The 12454-nt window shown below is 44.6% G+C and overlaps 1 protein-coding gene across 2 annotated transcripts; it reads left to right on the top strand.

Moving 5' to 3' along the window:
* Window positions 1-3455: 3455 nt before the first annotated feature.
* Window positions 3456-11625, top strand: VSTM5 (V-set and transmembrane domain containing 5). 2 transcript variants are annotated; one of them, XR_005699432.1, is made up of 5 exons: window positions 3456-3639; window positions 6635-6964; window positions 7065-7205; window positions 8546-8755; window positions 11456-11625. XR_005699432.1 is itself a non-coding variant. In XM_040055722.2 (4 exons), the coding sequence occupies exons 1-4, from the start codon at window positions 3555-3557 to the stop codon at window positions 8587-8589; spliced, it is 600 nt and encodes a 199-aa protein (XP_039911656.1). In that variant the 5' UTR covers window positions 3456-3554; the 3' UTR covers window positions 8590-9611. The 2 variants fall into 2 exon arrangements, 1 of the variants encoding a protein (XP_039911656.1); XM_040055722.2 differs by lacking the exon at window positions 11456-11625 and having other exon boundaries at window positions 8546-9611.
* The last annotated feature ends 829 nt before the right edge of the window (window positions 11626-12454 follow it).

Here is a 12454-nt window from a genome sequence, read left to right as displayed (position 1 = left end):
TAAAAAAAACCCAAACAAAAACATTTTAAATAATGGAAATAAGCAAAGGGAAGGGGAAGGAATACTTAAAATACTGAGCATGGAGCAGTACATGCAGGGTAGGAATGCCTACAGCAGGGTAGGAATGGCAAACTAAATATTTTACAGACCTTGTCAGTCATTCCCAGAGCCTGGTTGCTAAATGCCACTTTGCAATTAAACAAAGACAACGACGTTTTTTACAGTGTGTATTATATTGATACATTTATGTTTTCTAGCTCTGCTGTTTGACAAGCAGAGAAAAATAAAACCAGAAGAGCGGCATTAATGGATGAAACACCTACAAGCTGGAGTGGCATCGTCTGAATGTGGTTAGACTGGATTTTAATAAAAAACTTTGTTAGGAAAATACATCATGAATATGTCAAGGAAAGTAAAATTAGGAATAATACTCCAATCTGGCTTTTCTGTAAAGTTACCCTGAGTTAGCTACCAAATCCTGCAGAAGAGCTAGGCAGGATGCATCCCTTCACTCACACCTGGCAGAAAAAGTTTCCCCGCTGAAGCCTTGCACCAATGCCCAAGCACCAAAGCCCAGGATGTCCACAGCATCCTCTTCAAACTCCCACCCAACAGCAGGCGATACCTGCTGAAGTTCATCCCCCATTACCTTTGGGGTACTGGAAGGCAGGCAGGTGCTGGGGGGGCTCAGAAGGGTCAAACATCAAGCTTAAATACAGTTAGATTTGTTGCTAGCCAATAATCCAGCCATCACCAGTACAAAAGGAAATGACTTCAGGTTATGCCAGAGGACATTACTAAAAATTGCTTCTTAAACAGGCTGCCAAGGAAAGTGGTGGAGTTGCTGTCGGTATTTAAAAGAAATGTAGATGTGATTCTTATGGGCATGGTTTAGTGGTGGACTTGGCAGTGCTGGCTTGATGATCTCTTCCAGCCAAAGTGATTCCACAATTTCTTGAAGCCAAGTGATTCTCTCCATAGTCACTTGTTGATGGAGCTGCACCCCACGGCCTCCAGCATCAGCCCCCACAGTGCAGCTCATCTGGTCACGCTTCTCATCAGGCTACAGGCAAGAAAACTGCCCTGACAATTGCCCCTGCCCTCTGCTGCTCCCCTGCCTTGCCAATGAGCCCCCAGCCTGCCTAGCTCTCACCCAGCACTGCCGTTTCACACCCCAATGCATTTCTGCTTAAGAGAAACCTCCTCCCTTGCAGAGGGGATGTTTGCAGCACAGAGGGAGGAAGCATTGCTTCCAAGGGGCTCTCAGGGAGAGAGGAACCAGCCAGCTTTCAAATAAATATGGTTTATAATAGCTCATTTAAATGCTTTCTTAATGCTGAGCACTTTGTGATATCTATTTCTTGAGGCGCAGTTTTTATTTTAAAAACCTCAACCTTCAGATATTTTATAATTTTCCCTTTTAAAAGAAGGCATTTAAAAGTTCTTTGCTGTTAATTATTGATGCTGAACACAAACACAGGACTTCTTTTTATCACAGGACTGAACATAAGACCTACGGTAGCCAAAATTGCCAAAATTTGAGAGGAGCTCCAAGCTTGAATTTCAATTTCATTACTAACACCTGTCTTTCCAATAGAGTGCATTTACTCAATGCAGCCAGTTTGATACATTTAAAATATGCAGTGTTCAATTAATTTTATATGAGAATATAGCACATAAGTTGTGCTGCTAAAATAGTTCACTGGGCCACAAGCTCAAAGATAATTAAATAAAGGCTGAAAGAATTAAAAAAGGAAAAATACACAAAGTCACATCACCATGAGACCCTCTTTAATCCTCTGAAGAATAAAACTGCCATAAAGTAATGGGATCAGGAAGAAACTTTGTCTGACAGAATCTCTCCCAGGGGAAGCACTACACACTTTTTCATGCAATTACATTTTGAGCTGGGACACCCAGGCACAATAACAATGTTGGCCTGATGCAGCAGAGGGGATTTGGCAGGATCAGCTCAGACAGATGAGATGGAAGGGAAGCACTTCAAGGCCTTCCTCTGCAGACCGAGTGCAAACACATCGCCAGGTAACCCCAGCACCATGGCACGCTGCAAAATCTCTGTGGGATCAAACACTTGGGCAGAACATCCTCACTGACCTCTCTTTCCCTGCCCCTTCTTCTGAGTATCATCGCTGAAGCTTCAGGAGATGCACCAGAAGTTGGTGAGGCTGGAGATTTTTTTGCACCTGTACAAAATCTGACCCCCACAGTCCATGAAGATTGCACTATCTCTTGTCAAGGCCTGACTTAAGTCCTGGAAGTCCCCCCTGAGATGTGCATGAAAGAAGCTGTAATGCCATATAGAGTATGGCAGCACATGATAGCACTGCACTTGGCTGAAAAACCCCAGCAGGAGTGGGTCCCCTGCTGCTGAGCCCTGCACAAGCCTCACTCCTGCTGACCCCCCTGCCCAGAGCTGTGCTTCGGCCATCCAGATGCCCCCATGGGATTCATCTGTTCTCCTCACAGACAGCCAGTTCATAAGGAAACTTGCATTATTCCATACAGTGCAAGGGGAAAAGTGGCTACCCAGTGCAGGCAGCTCGGGCAGATGGCAGCTGTCCCTCGATGTCTGGGTGATTGCCCTTTCCTCACACCTGTGCTGACCAGCACGCTGGTCTCTCTTTAATCCACAACTCTACTAAAGAGAACTTAAGGAGAGGGAAATGCAAGAGAGAGAATGGAAAATTGCAAAAAGACTGACGTTGTGTGTAACTCTTTCCCTGGTCAGAGGGGCAGGTATTCTGGGATGTATATAGCTTCTGGTAGCCGTATACAAGGATGCCTCTGAGCAAGGATGCATTTTCGGGATTGGGACGCTCTCATGTTTTCTGATCATGTTTCCCACTATCTCACACTGTCCGGTGCTTTTGAAAGAAGCACAAAGATTGCTGGGGACCTCCTCTGGACAATAGAAGGGAGAGAGGAGCACCTACTGCATGTGCCGGCTACAGTGGGATGGGAATCAGGTTAATTTTCCAGCGTGGTCATCTGCGACTATTTCTGGGGACACAGAGATGCTGCTCTCCAGCCCTCCCCCCATCCCCGTCTCACCTGCAGCATCACCAGACTTCTTGGAGCAAAAAGACTGTTTTAACACCCCGAAGCGAAACTTCCCTTGCGGATGCCAAATCCCACTTAAGACCAGCCTCCTCGGCCAGGTGTGCCGATCCCGGGCTCGGCTCCCGGCTCCCGGCTCCGGCCGGGTACCGGCGGGGCCGGGCAGGGCTGCGCGGTTCCGCGGCCGCCCATCGCGCTCATTTCCCGGCTGGGCGATGGCCGGCGGCCGGGCAGAGCCTTCCCTTCCTCAGCCAATTGCATCTGCAGCCCGGATCGGAGATCGCGGGGTGTGAGGCGGGGAAGCGCCCGGGGGCCGCTGCGGGGGGGAGCCGGGAGCAGCTCCGGCGCCGCGGCGGGAGCGTGAGGAAGAGGGAGAGAAGCGAGGGCGAGGCCTGGGGCAGGCAGCCCCCGGGGTCGGGCCGCGCCGGCCGGCCCAGCCACTTAAATGCAACTCCTGAGACATCGGCTTCCCGCTGATGAGACCGCTGCAGGGCTCTCGAAGCCGGGGCGTCGTCGTGGGGACCGTCACCCTCTGCCTGGCCGCCGGGTGGGCTCTGCAGAGTAAGTGTCCGGCTCCGTCCCTGCCTCCCCCGCTCCCACCCCCGGCCCTTTCCTCCGCTCCTCGCCGCGATGCCCCGGCTCTGCCCCAGCGCCCGCCGACCCCCGCCCGCGGCCAGCGCTCTGCAAGCCCGTCCGCAGCCGGGAGCGGCTGGGGAGGGGCTGGGGACGGGACATACCGAGACTCAGGCAGGCATCGCTGCTCACTGAGGGCTGGACACGGTCACGGGAGGCCCGTCCCCGCTCCTGCTGCTCGGAGGGAGCGGGGGAGCCGAGCGGGACCAGCGCGGCCGCGGGGGGAGCGCCCCACGCCCCGGCCCCGCGCCCGCTCCCGGCAGGGGCGGCCCCAGCGGCTGCCGTCCCCCCGCGGCTTTTCCAGCGACTGAGGGAACAAGGCGTGGAGGGGGAAACAGCCCCGTTAGGAAACAGCCCGAGGGGTGCGGGTCACGCTGCGAAACGCCGCGGTGAGGAGGGAAGGTGGGCTTCAATCCAGCACCCCACGGGCGTGAGTGGGGATGGAGCAACACGCGATCCTCTCCCAGAGGGGCCTGAAGGAGGCTGCTGCCAACCCCACCTCGCCTGGGACCGAGGTGTCCGTGCCGCCGGTGAGTTTGGTTTGGTGACGGCACCCCACCGACAGAAGTGTCGCACAAGCAGGACACCAAAGGGTGCAGAAAGAGTCCGCAGGGTTTCAGAGACCCGCTTTAGAGCTGTCCCCCCAGTTTAGAACTCCTGCGTGGAGGCCCCTCGCTGCCAGGCTTTTTCCTTCCCACTCACTGCCCAGCGCACTGCGGGCCCGGCTGCGTTACCACGGGCAGGTCCGGTACGCAGAGCCGCACTTCCCGCTCTGACTCTTGGCCAGGCAAATACTTTGGAGTAGAGCAGCGTGCCTGGATGGCAAACTCGGTGAGCTCTGAGCAGCCTCTGTATGTTCTTCTCCTGGGTGCCAGTTTTACTGGTTGTGAAGGGGCTGGTTTTGCCAGCAGCAGAGCTCAGTCACCTTGTGTAGGGTGCTGCATGTGGGCGTGATGTTTGCTCTCCAGCCTGGTGCGGCTCTGTTGGATTAGACTGGTTCAGGTGATCTAGGCACACTGCCTACCAAAAATATTTTTGAATGCTTAGATACTGCACTGCTTTTTTTTTTTTTTTTTAGCTTTGCATGCCAGATAGGGACAGGACAAGTTTGAAAATCATTTAATGGAAAGATTTGAATTATTATTTTTTTTTTTTTTTTACATCTACCTTGCAATCACATATTCAAAAGCCATAAACAAAGCCTCTATAAAAACATTAAAGGGTCACTGTGGGGAGACACTCAGCTCCTGTCTGGTCAGAAACAGTGGGAAAGGCCTTTAAATAAACACATGGACCAGAAAACAATTGGAACAATTTGCAGTGATTACCAGAGATTTCCGGCTGTTCTGTTTCTGTAGCTGGCACAAACCTCATTTTCACAGCTCTGGTTAGTCTCTCCTGCACACAGGCTGAACAGCAGATCACAGCTCAGCTGAGGATGCACTGAGCTGCCTGGATAGCATGATGTTCCTGCAGGGGGAATGAGCAGCAGGAGTATGAATATGCTTATGAAGGGGGGAGCCCAGGAGTGTTATCTTGGAAAAAGCCTAGATCCTATTTGGTACTGTACATGTGGGCCTGAAAATTGAACTGGCTTTTTCAGCTCCTCTACCTTATTCTGCGACAGATCCCAAATAGTCAGGTTGTAATTCACCCATCTCTTCCATTTGTGGTGCTGTGGAGTTTTGGCCATAGAGGGCTCTTTTTTTAAAAAAAATTTTTTTCCCTTGTTTTCCCTTGGAGATTTTTTTCTTTGCCTTTCTTAATTATTCTTATCCCTGAACACTCTGCAGAACCTCCTGGATCAGGTGTCCTGCTTTGCACTTGTGCAGTGTAGGTGAGGGTCTCATTCTCATTCCCCCACTGGGATACAGACATTTACAGGTCAGCAATTCTTTTTAGTTTTGCTCTTGCAGTCTGCCTGTTCCCACAGTAAGAGAGTAGAGGAGGTGAGCTGCTCCAAGCCAAAGCAGGAAAAACTATTCACCCTTACTCTGTGCTTTATCTTGCCTTTGGTCTGCTTTGATTTTTGTGGATAGATAACAGGATTTCAGTCTTTAGCCAAGGGTCTCAAACAAGCCACTAATAAAAAGAAAAAATGTATGCCAGTTAAAACTCCGATGTTGGTTGGTGTTCATCCAAATCTTCATGCAGAAACAACAAATGTAAGCAGAAATTATTGCAGTTACACATTAAACGAAGCCGTCGGTTCAGTTTCACATTGTCATGAACAGCTCTGTAATCATATCAGGAGGAAGTAGGTGAGAATTAAATATTCTTTTATATGCATTTTTGCCCAGATATCATCAGGAACGTGAAGTCCCTGGCTTCTCATGAAACTGCGAACCTTTGGTTATATGTGATTTATCTGCACTGGGTTATTAACTGGCCACCCTTAAGAAGCGGTATTTTTAATGTTGATTACACATCCTGAAAACATGACAAAAGCCTTGCCAAGACCTCACATACTTATACCTCCTACAGTTCTTGCTTTTGGGGGATGGTAGTTAATGAATATGATAGGTTACCTTGGACATGGCAACTAAACTTTCCATGTAAATGCAGGATTTTTAAAGAGAGCCAGTTACTGATGAACAAAAGAACGTGGCTCAATTTTCAGAAAATGTTATGCTTATCCAAAGACCCTTTCTATGTGGATGTTAAAACATCGAAACACATGCAATTATGTGTCCTCTATGGTGGGAGCATTATTGCTATCACAAATTATAAATGTGTATTTAGTCTTCAAGTGTGTATGTTATTTTTATGGAAAGCAGAAAGAAAAAGGTATTCAAAAGTATAATCTATCCTCTCCTAAAACAGAGATAGGTAGGATAAATCATCAAGATCCAGAGGTCCCAACCTGCCCTGGACAGTTGGTGCAGCATCACCTCCAGACTCATCACCCTCCTTTGTCTTTCAGCTCCCGGAGGAGTGTCCTTAGTTGTCCCACAACCCAACATCAATGCAACAGTGGCACAAAACATCCTCCTCTCAGTTGAATACTCTTGCCGAGGCGTGGCCACCATTGAGTGGAAGCATGTGTCAAGCTGGGGCACCACCAGCATTGTTGAGTGGAGAAGTGGGAATTATGTCAACATATCCACGGTCTACAAGGACAGAGTGACTACTTTTGAAAATGGCTCTATACAGCTTCGGAATGTGGGCATGAGAGATGCCGGCTACTATTTTGTCACTGTAATGGATGAGCATGGAACCAATGCCTATGGCACCATCATAGTCAATGTTTACGGTACAAACTAGACTGGACTTCTCGGCTTTACCCTGTGTTTAAGCATCAATCTGCTTGTAATCAATTTTATAATATGAATTTTTTTCCATTTTCCCTACAGAGATTATCTATGAAGATTTGCATTTTGTAGCAGTTCTCTTTGCATTTCTTGCTGCAGTATCTGCCATTCTAATCTGCTTCATGTGGCTGTGTAATAAATCTCTGCATCTATTTCAGAAGAAGACAACAAACAAACTAACAGGTATTTCTCTAAAAATGTAGCCAGGGTATAGGGACTTCAAGCCTGAAATTTGAGCCTAAAATTTGTACCATAAAGGTGCTGAACAGGGCCACTGAGAAACAAGACTGAAGGGCTCAGATCAGTTATCCTCTTCTAATGCCTTACTAGCTGAGGCAACTGAATAACAGGTGTTTAGTTGAAGAGCAATCCACAGGACATCTACCTTATATGTTTCACATTAGAAATAATAAAACACTTCCCAACATTGCTGGTTGCAAAACTTGGGGAGAAAAGGCCAGAACTGCTATAACCCCCTATCAAAAGGCAGAAGACAAAGTCAAGAGCATCAGCAACTCTCTCAGAGTTCACATCAGCAGGGTGGATCCCAGGGGAAAGTATTCGAATGACCCTTGTGAGTGGTCCCCGCCTCAGTTCAATCCTCAGTGGAGGATTACATCTCCTCCTCTCAAGCCCCTTCTTCATCTGTTCACTTTTGATCCAGTTGCAGACTCCAACAAACACTGAGTAATATCGAAACCTGACACCAAAGACAACAGTCATGGAAAGCAGCTCAAGGGAACAAAGGGCTACCCTGAAGGGACATATTAGAGAAGAAATTTCCAAGCCATCACCAGGGATATTTGGCCTAGGCAGAAAGACAAGGTGCTTGTCACAGGCCTGTGATCAAGCTCTGAGGCACATCTTTGAAATGGGAGATTTCCTTTACCACTTCAAAATATTTCAGGTGTTTACCTGCCTTCTTTGTAAGTGCAGATCCACTCATGGTTGCTTGCCCTCTAGGTAAAAGGTCTGTATTTCTTCTATAATAATTGTTACATTACAACAAGCAGCCTAGCTATCAGTATTTTACTATCATGCCAAAATATACAGGATTTTGTTTAGATAAAGCCTCTTCCTCCAGCTGAAGCCAATCTTCCCACAGAGCTAAATTAAATGGATGTACTCATGTAACATACAGCAGAGTTCAGGAAAGCACAGTTATAGAAACTTGTGTGGTCTCCCAGGAAATGGTCCGAAGCAGAGACCTAATTTCTGCCCCAGTTCTATCTCAGAAGAGCCCTCCTTTCAGAAGTCCTGAAGAGAGATACAAGACCGGGCCCCATGCATTTAGTTTTCTTAGTGCTTTGAGCCTTGTACTGGAAGAAATCATTGTCACTTTAAAGATTGTGAGATCCCCTTTATGCAGTTAAATATTTTGAAAAGATGTATTTAAAACCTAATTTTAGATGAGCAAGCTTGAGATAATATTAAAAAGTTAAAAATGTCTTGGCACAGTTAATTTTGGAATGTTGGCCTTCCAATCCATTTACCAATCAATAACAATATCCTTTTATTTACAGCAAGTACAACAGAAGAGATTGAACTGGAAACCATTGAGTGTTAGCCAAGGACTTGTATCATAATAAAAATAACAATTCTACCTCAGGAGAAAGTATTGTCCAAGAAAGCAAGAACAAACCTAGAAGATAAAATGTTTGTGACTACTGCAGAAACATCCTGACTTGCAAAGTAATTAAATCAGCAGTGTCTGAGGGAGCTGTTTTGACCTGGTAGGTTTTCGGTTCTGCTAGTCAAGGTCAGAGTAAAAAAGAATATGCTTTCATGCTGAGCATGAACACATTTTTGTGGCTAGCTAATAAAATCTACAACCTCTACTACTCTTAAAAACAACCAACCAACCAACCAAGCCTCTAAGATCAACCCATAAAGGAAATTATCGTGGTCTTGAAGGACACCTGCATTTTGGATACAGCAAGTCTCCTATTACAGACAGTGGTCATTAGCATCTATCAACATAATAAATTAAATATCTAATTACAGTATTACATAAAAAAAATAATTGCAAGCATTAAAACCTGTTTATTGCATCTATGCTGCTACTTTTGGGTGTAAGGAACTTCCTGAAGCTCTGAAGACAAATTGCAATTTTTCATGAGACAAAAGTGACTTTGAAACAATGCTGAGCTGGTCAAAGTTCTCCCACTTGCATTTTCAATTGTCTACACTGCCCCAGGATGGATGTTAACACACATTTTATGACATTACTAGAGCAGGTGGTTGTACAAGGAACACTGGAGGCAGGCACTAAAGAGGACACTGTCTACAGAGATTAAAGGGGTCAGATAAAATACTGACACACAACACCAGCAGGGTGGCAAAGTAAACTAAAACAGTAAACTAAGAGTTTTGTTGTGAAAGATGTCAAGTCCTTTGCAAACTTAGCCCAGTGATGAAGAATCTGTTGGACAAGAAAAGTTAAAACAGCATTACTTTGAAGTATAGTACCTACAAATACAGTTCTAAAATTGCTTTTGTTGAAAAGCCACCTTTGCTTTCCCTGTGTTGTAAGAAAACACGAAGTGACCCAATGTTTTCCTGAATCTGCATATTGCACGTACTGCAATTCTCCACCTGTAGATGTTTTGGGTGGAATAATATTTGTGTTTGTCAGTGGGAAAGCAGTAAACTGACCAAATTCCAAATTATTCTGTTTTGCTTTAGTAATGAATATTTTGCAGTGTGAAATAAACTTTCAACTTGGAAGACACCATGGACTAGTCTGCACATGTAGATTGTCACATGGCTGTTTGAGTCAAACTGCTGCTACTACCTTTTTCACACTTGGTCTCAACTTGTTTGCAAAAACCTTTTACAGGACAGGCTGACAGAGTTTTCCCTCTAGTCAGGGACTGGGATGTTCAAGTGCAGAGGTACTACGGGAAGTTCTCACCAAGTGCATAACAAGCCAAAGCACTCTGTGCACGATATCTTTAAGCTATCCCATACTGAGCTGATCATTTGTAGTACAAAGGGACTCTCTCCCACTCATAAATTGAGGTATGAGATTCAGCTGTTTGCTCCTTCCTACACCTGGTACAGGTAAAAAAAGGTGAGAAATGAAATAAAACTACCTGATACAGCACAGACAAGTAATGGTTTATTTCAATTCTCTGCTTTAAATGTCTGTTACCCATATTTTGTGTCTTTGAGTAAACAGGGAAACTCACTGTAAGTGCAACTGTTTGAATCACCAAACTTGAATTACTTGGTAAAGTATGCTTATAGAATACAGAAATATTGTTATGGGTTCTTTTTGAGCCCTGAATCTTAGACTTTGAATGGATCTTAGACTTTGAATGCAAAAAGCATTAAAGCACTTTGAATGTAAAGCTAGGTACCAGGCTGAGCTGAATATATAGCAGGTGCTCTGCCAGACTTAGAAAGTACAAAAAGTGCAGCTTACACATAAAAACCCTATTATCTGCTAACACTGACCTGAACACTGAATTGCCAGAGGAAGTCAGGAAACGTATCCAGACATGAATGACCATTCCAGTGCATTGCTGTGATTGCAGAGGCCCCACACACATTTAAACCACAATGTTTGAAAGCTGGGATCAAAGTAGGAAATGAACACTTAAAATTCTTCAGTTTAAAATGTACTACAAGAAAAGAAGTTTACAACTAGCACAGTTGTTCTACCTCTTTCAGCTTGGCTGAAGTTTCTGCAACTTCAGGCACCCATCCTTGGCTATTGAACTTGATGCCAACCTTGCTTTTAGGCAGTAACATCCCGTATGAACAGCAAGGACTCAAACAGTATTCAGCAAGAACATCAGTACACTTAGCCTGTATATAGCTTTCCTTATAGACATTTACTCACCCAAAAACTTTACCCACAATTTAACATGCTTACTCTACAACAGGTAATGTTACTTAAAAAATACTCACATTTTCCTGAAAATTATGTTTGTGTGTATTATTAATGTCAATATTTGAGGTGCACAGTTCACATTTGAGAATGTGAACTGTAGCAGTTTCTTGCTACCCTGGAGCATCTAAAGTCTTATGGAAGATTGTTACAGTAGAAATTCAGAAACTAAATTCTGTTCTTACTATACTTGTAAACACCTTGCAGAACAGCAGCAAAATTTAATATTTAGAACATTCTAGATGATCAAAGGGATTAAGGCATTTTACTTTTCAACTTGAGACATTCAATTAAAGAGATGTCCAAGTTCACCAGATTGCTTTGGCAATCAATTGAGAAGGTCTTAATCATTCACTAATGTCATCATTTCATATTCAAAGATGCACTACCAAGTTTCAAGACTGTTAGACGTCTATTCAGTCTGTTTTCCATTAAAATCAGGATTCCCTTGTATTTTTGTATGTTGTGTATTCAACACCAAAACACACTCTTCAGGTCTCTAATAATTCTTTTGTTGTTGTTATTATTCTTTTTTCAGCTAGACCTAGAAGTCTTGACAAGTGTTTTCATGCTAAGATGCAGAGCTTTCCCTTCTGCAACACAGGAGGTGTCCTTTTCAGGAGAGGTCTTGCAACCATGAGATTGTAATAGGTCCACAGTGATCTGATGACTTGGTAATGAAGACCTTGATGAAAAGGCTATTGCTACACACAGACCTGTCAATTTAGCTGAAGAACAATAAAGTATAAAAACATGTTCAGGTTTCACAGACTCATCTTCTAATTATTAATAAGAGATTTGTTATGTTGGCAGGAGTCAGAACAGCCTCATCTATTCAGATGTATGAACACGTGCATCAGGTTGCTGGCTGAACTGTTCACCAAGGAACAACTGCCCCCTGCCCGTAATGATACAGTGTCTGCTGGCACAGCAATACAGGACCTGGCATCACAGGGGTTACATTAGGCTCAGCCCTGTTTCAGGATCAGGAGACTATTTTCAACTAGGGATTTTATTTTTTGTCAGTTGTCCTGGGCACCTGAAAGGAAAACACTTTCTGTCTCTTAGTTCAGTCACAGAAGCAAGTACTTCCAAGAAGTAAAACAAGATGCTCCAATGGCCAACACAAATATAAGTACAAGAACTGCTTTGGATACATGCTCAGCAGCAGCTTGCTGCTTATTTTCCTACAATTATTCTTTATACTTGAGAATACAACAAAATAACAACTGACACCATGTTAAGTGTGATGTTCAATTCAAACATATTTATGTGCAAGAAGTTAATATATATACATATAGGCAGACAACTCATAAGACAATATGGACATGAATATGAACCAGTTCACACAGACAGGTTGCAGAAAGACCCTTAGCACTTAAATACCAAACAAAATGAAAGCTTTGTTGAACACCATGGTTTAAGTTTCAAGGCTACAATGGCAACCAAAACTATAAAAAACATGACTTTCTTATTTTGAAAGAACTCAAAACAGCTGGTATTCGGGAAGATATTATTATTCCCTGGACGATAATCA

This window comes from Hirundo rustica, chromosome 2 (assembly GCF_015227805.2).
Source record: "Hirundo rustica isolate bHirRus1 chromosome 2, bHirRus1.pri.v3, whole genome shotgun sequence".
In the NCBI taxonomy this organism is placed as follows: domain Eukaryota; kingdom Metazoa; phylum Chordata; class Aves; order Passeriformes; family Hirundinidae; genus Hirundo; species Hirundo rustica.
The sequence above is the reverse complement of the archived record's forward strand: the minus strand, read 5'-3'. Positions and strand labels throughout refer to the sequence as shown.

Coding starts and splice junctions, on each gene's coding strand:
- VSTM5 (XM_040055722.2), top strand. CDS start 3,555: ATGAGACCGCTGCAGGGCTCTCGAAGCCGGGGCGTCGTCGTGGGGACC. Junction 6,965..7,064: donor CATCATAGTCAATGTTTACG/GTACAAACTAGA, acceptor TTTTCCCTACAG/AGATTATCTATGAAGATTTG. Junction 7,206..8,545: donor GACAACAAACAAACTAACAG/GTATTTCTCTAA, acceptor TTTTATTTACAG/CAAGTACAACAGAAGAGATT.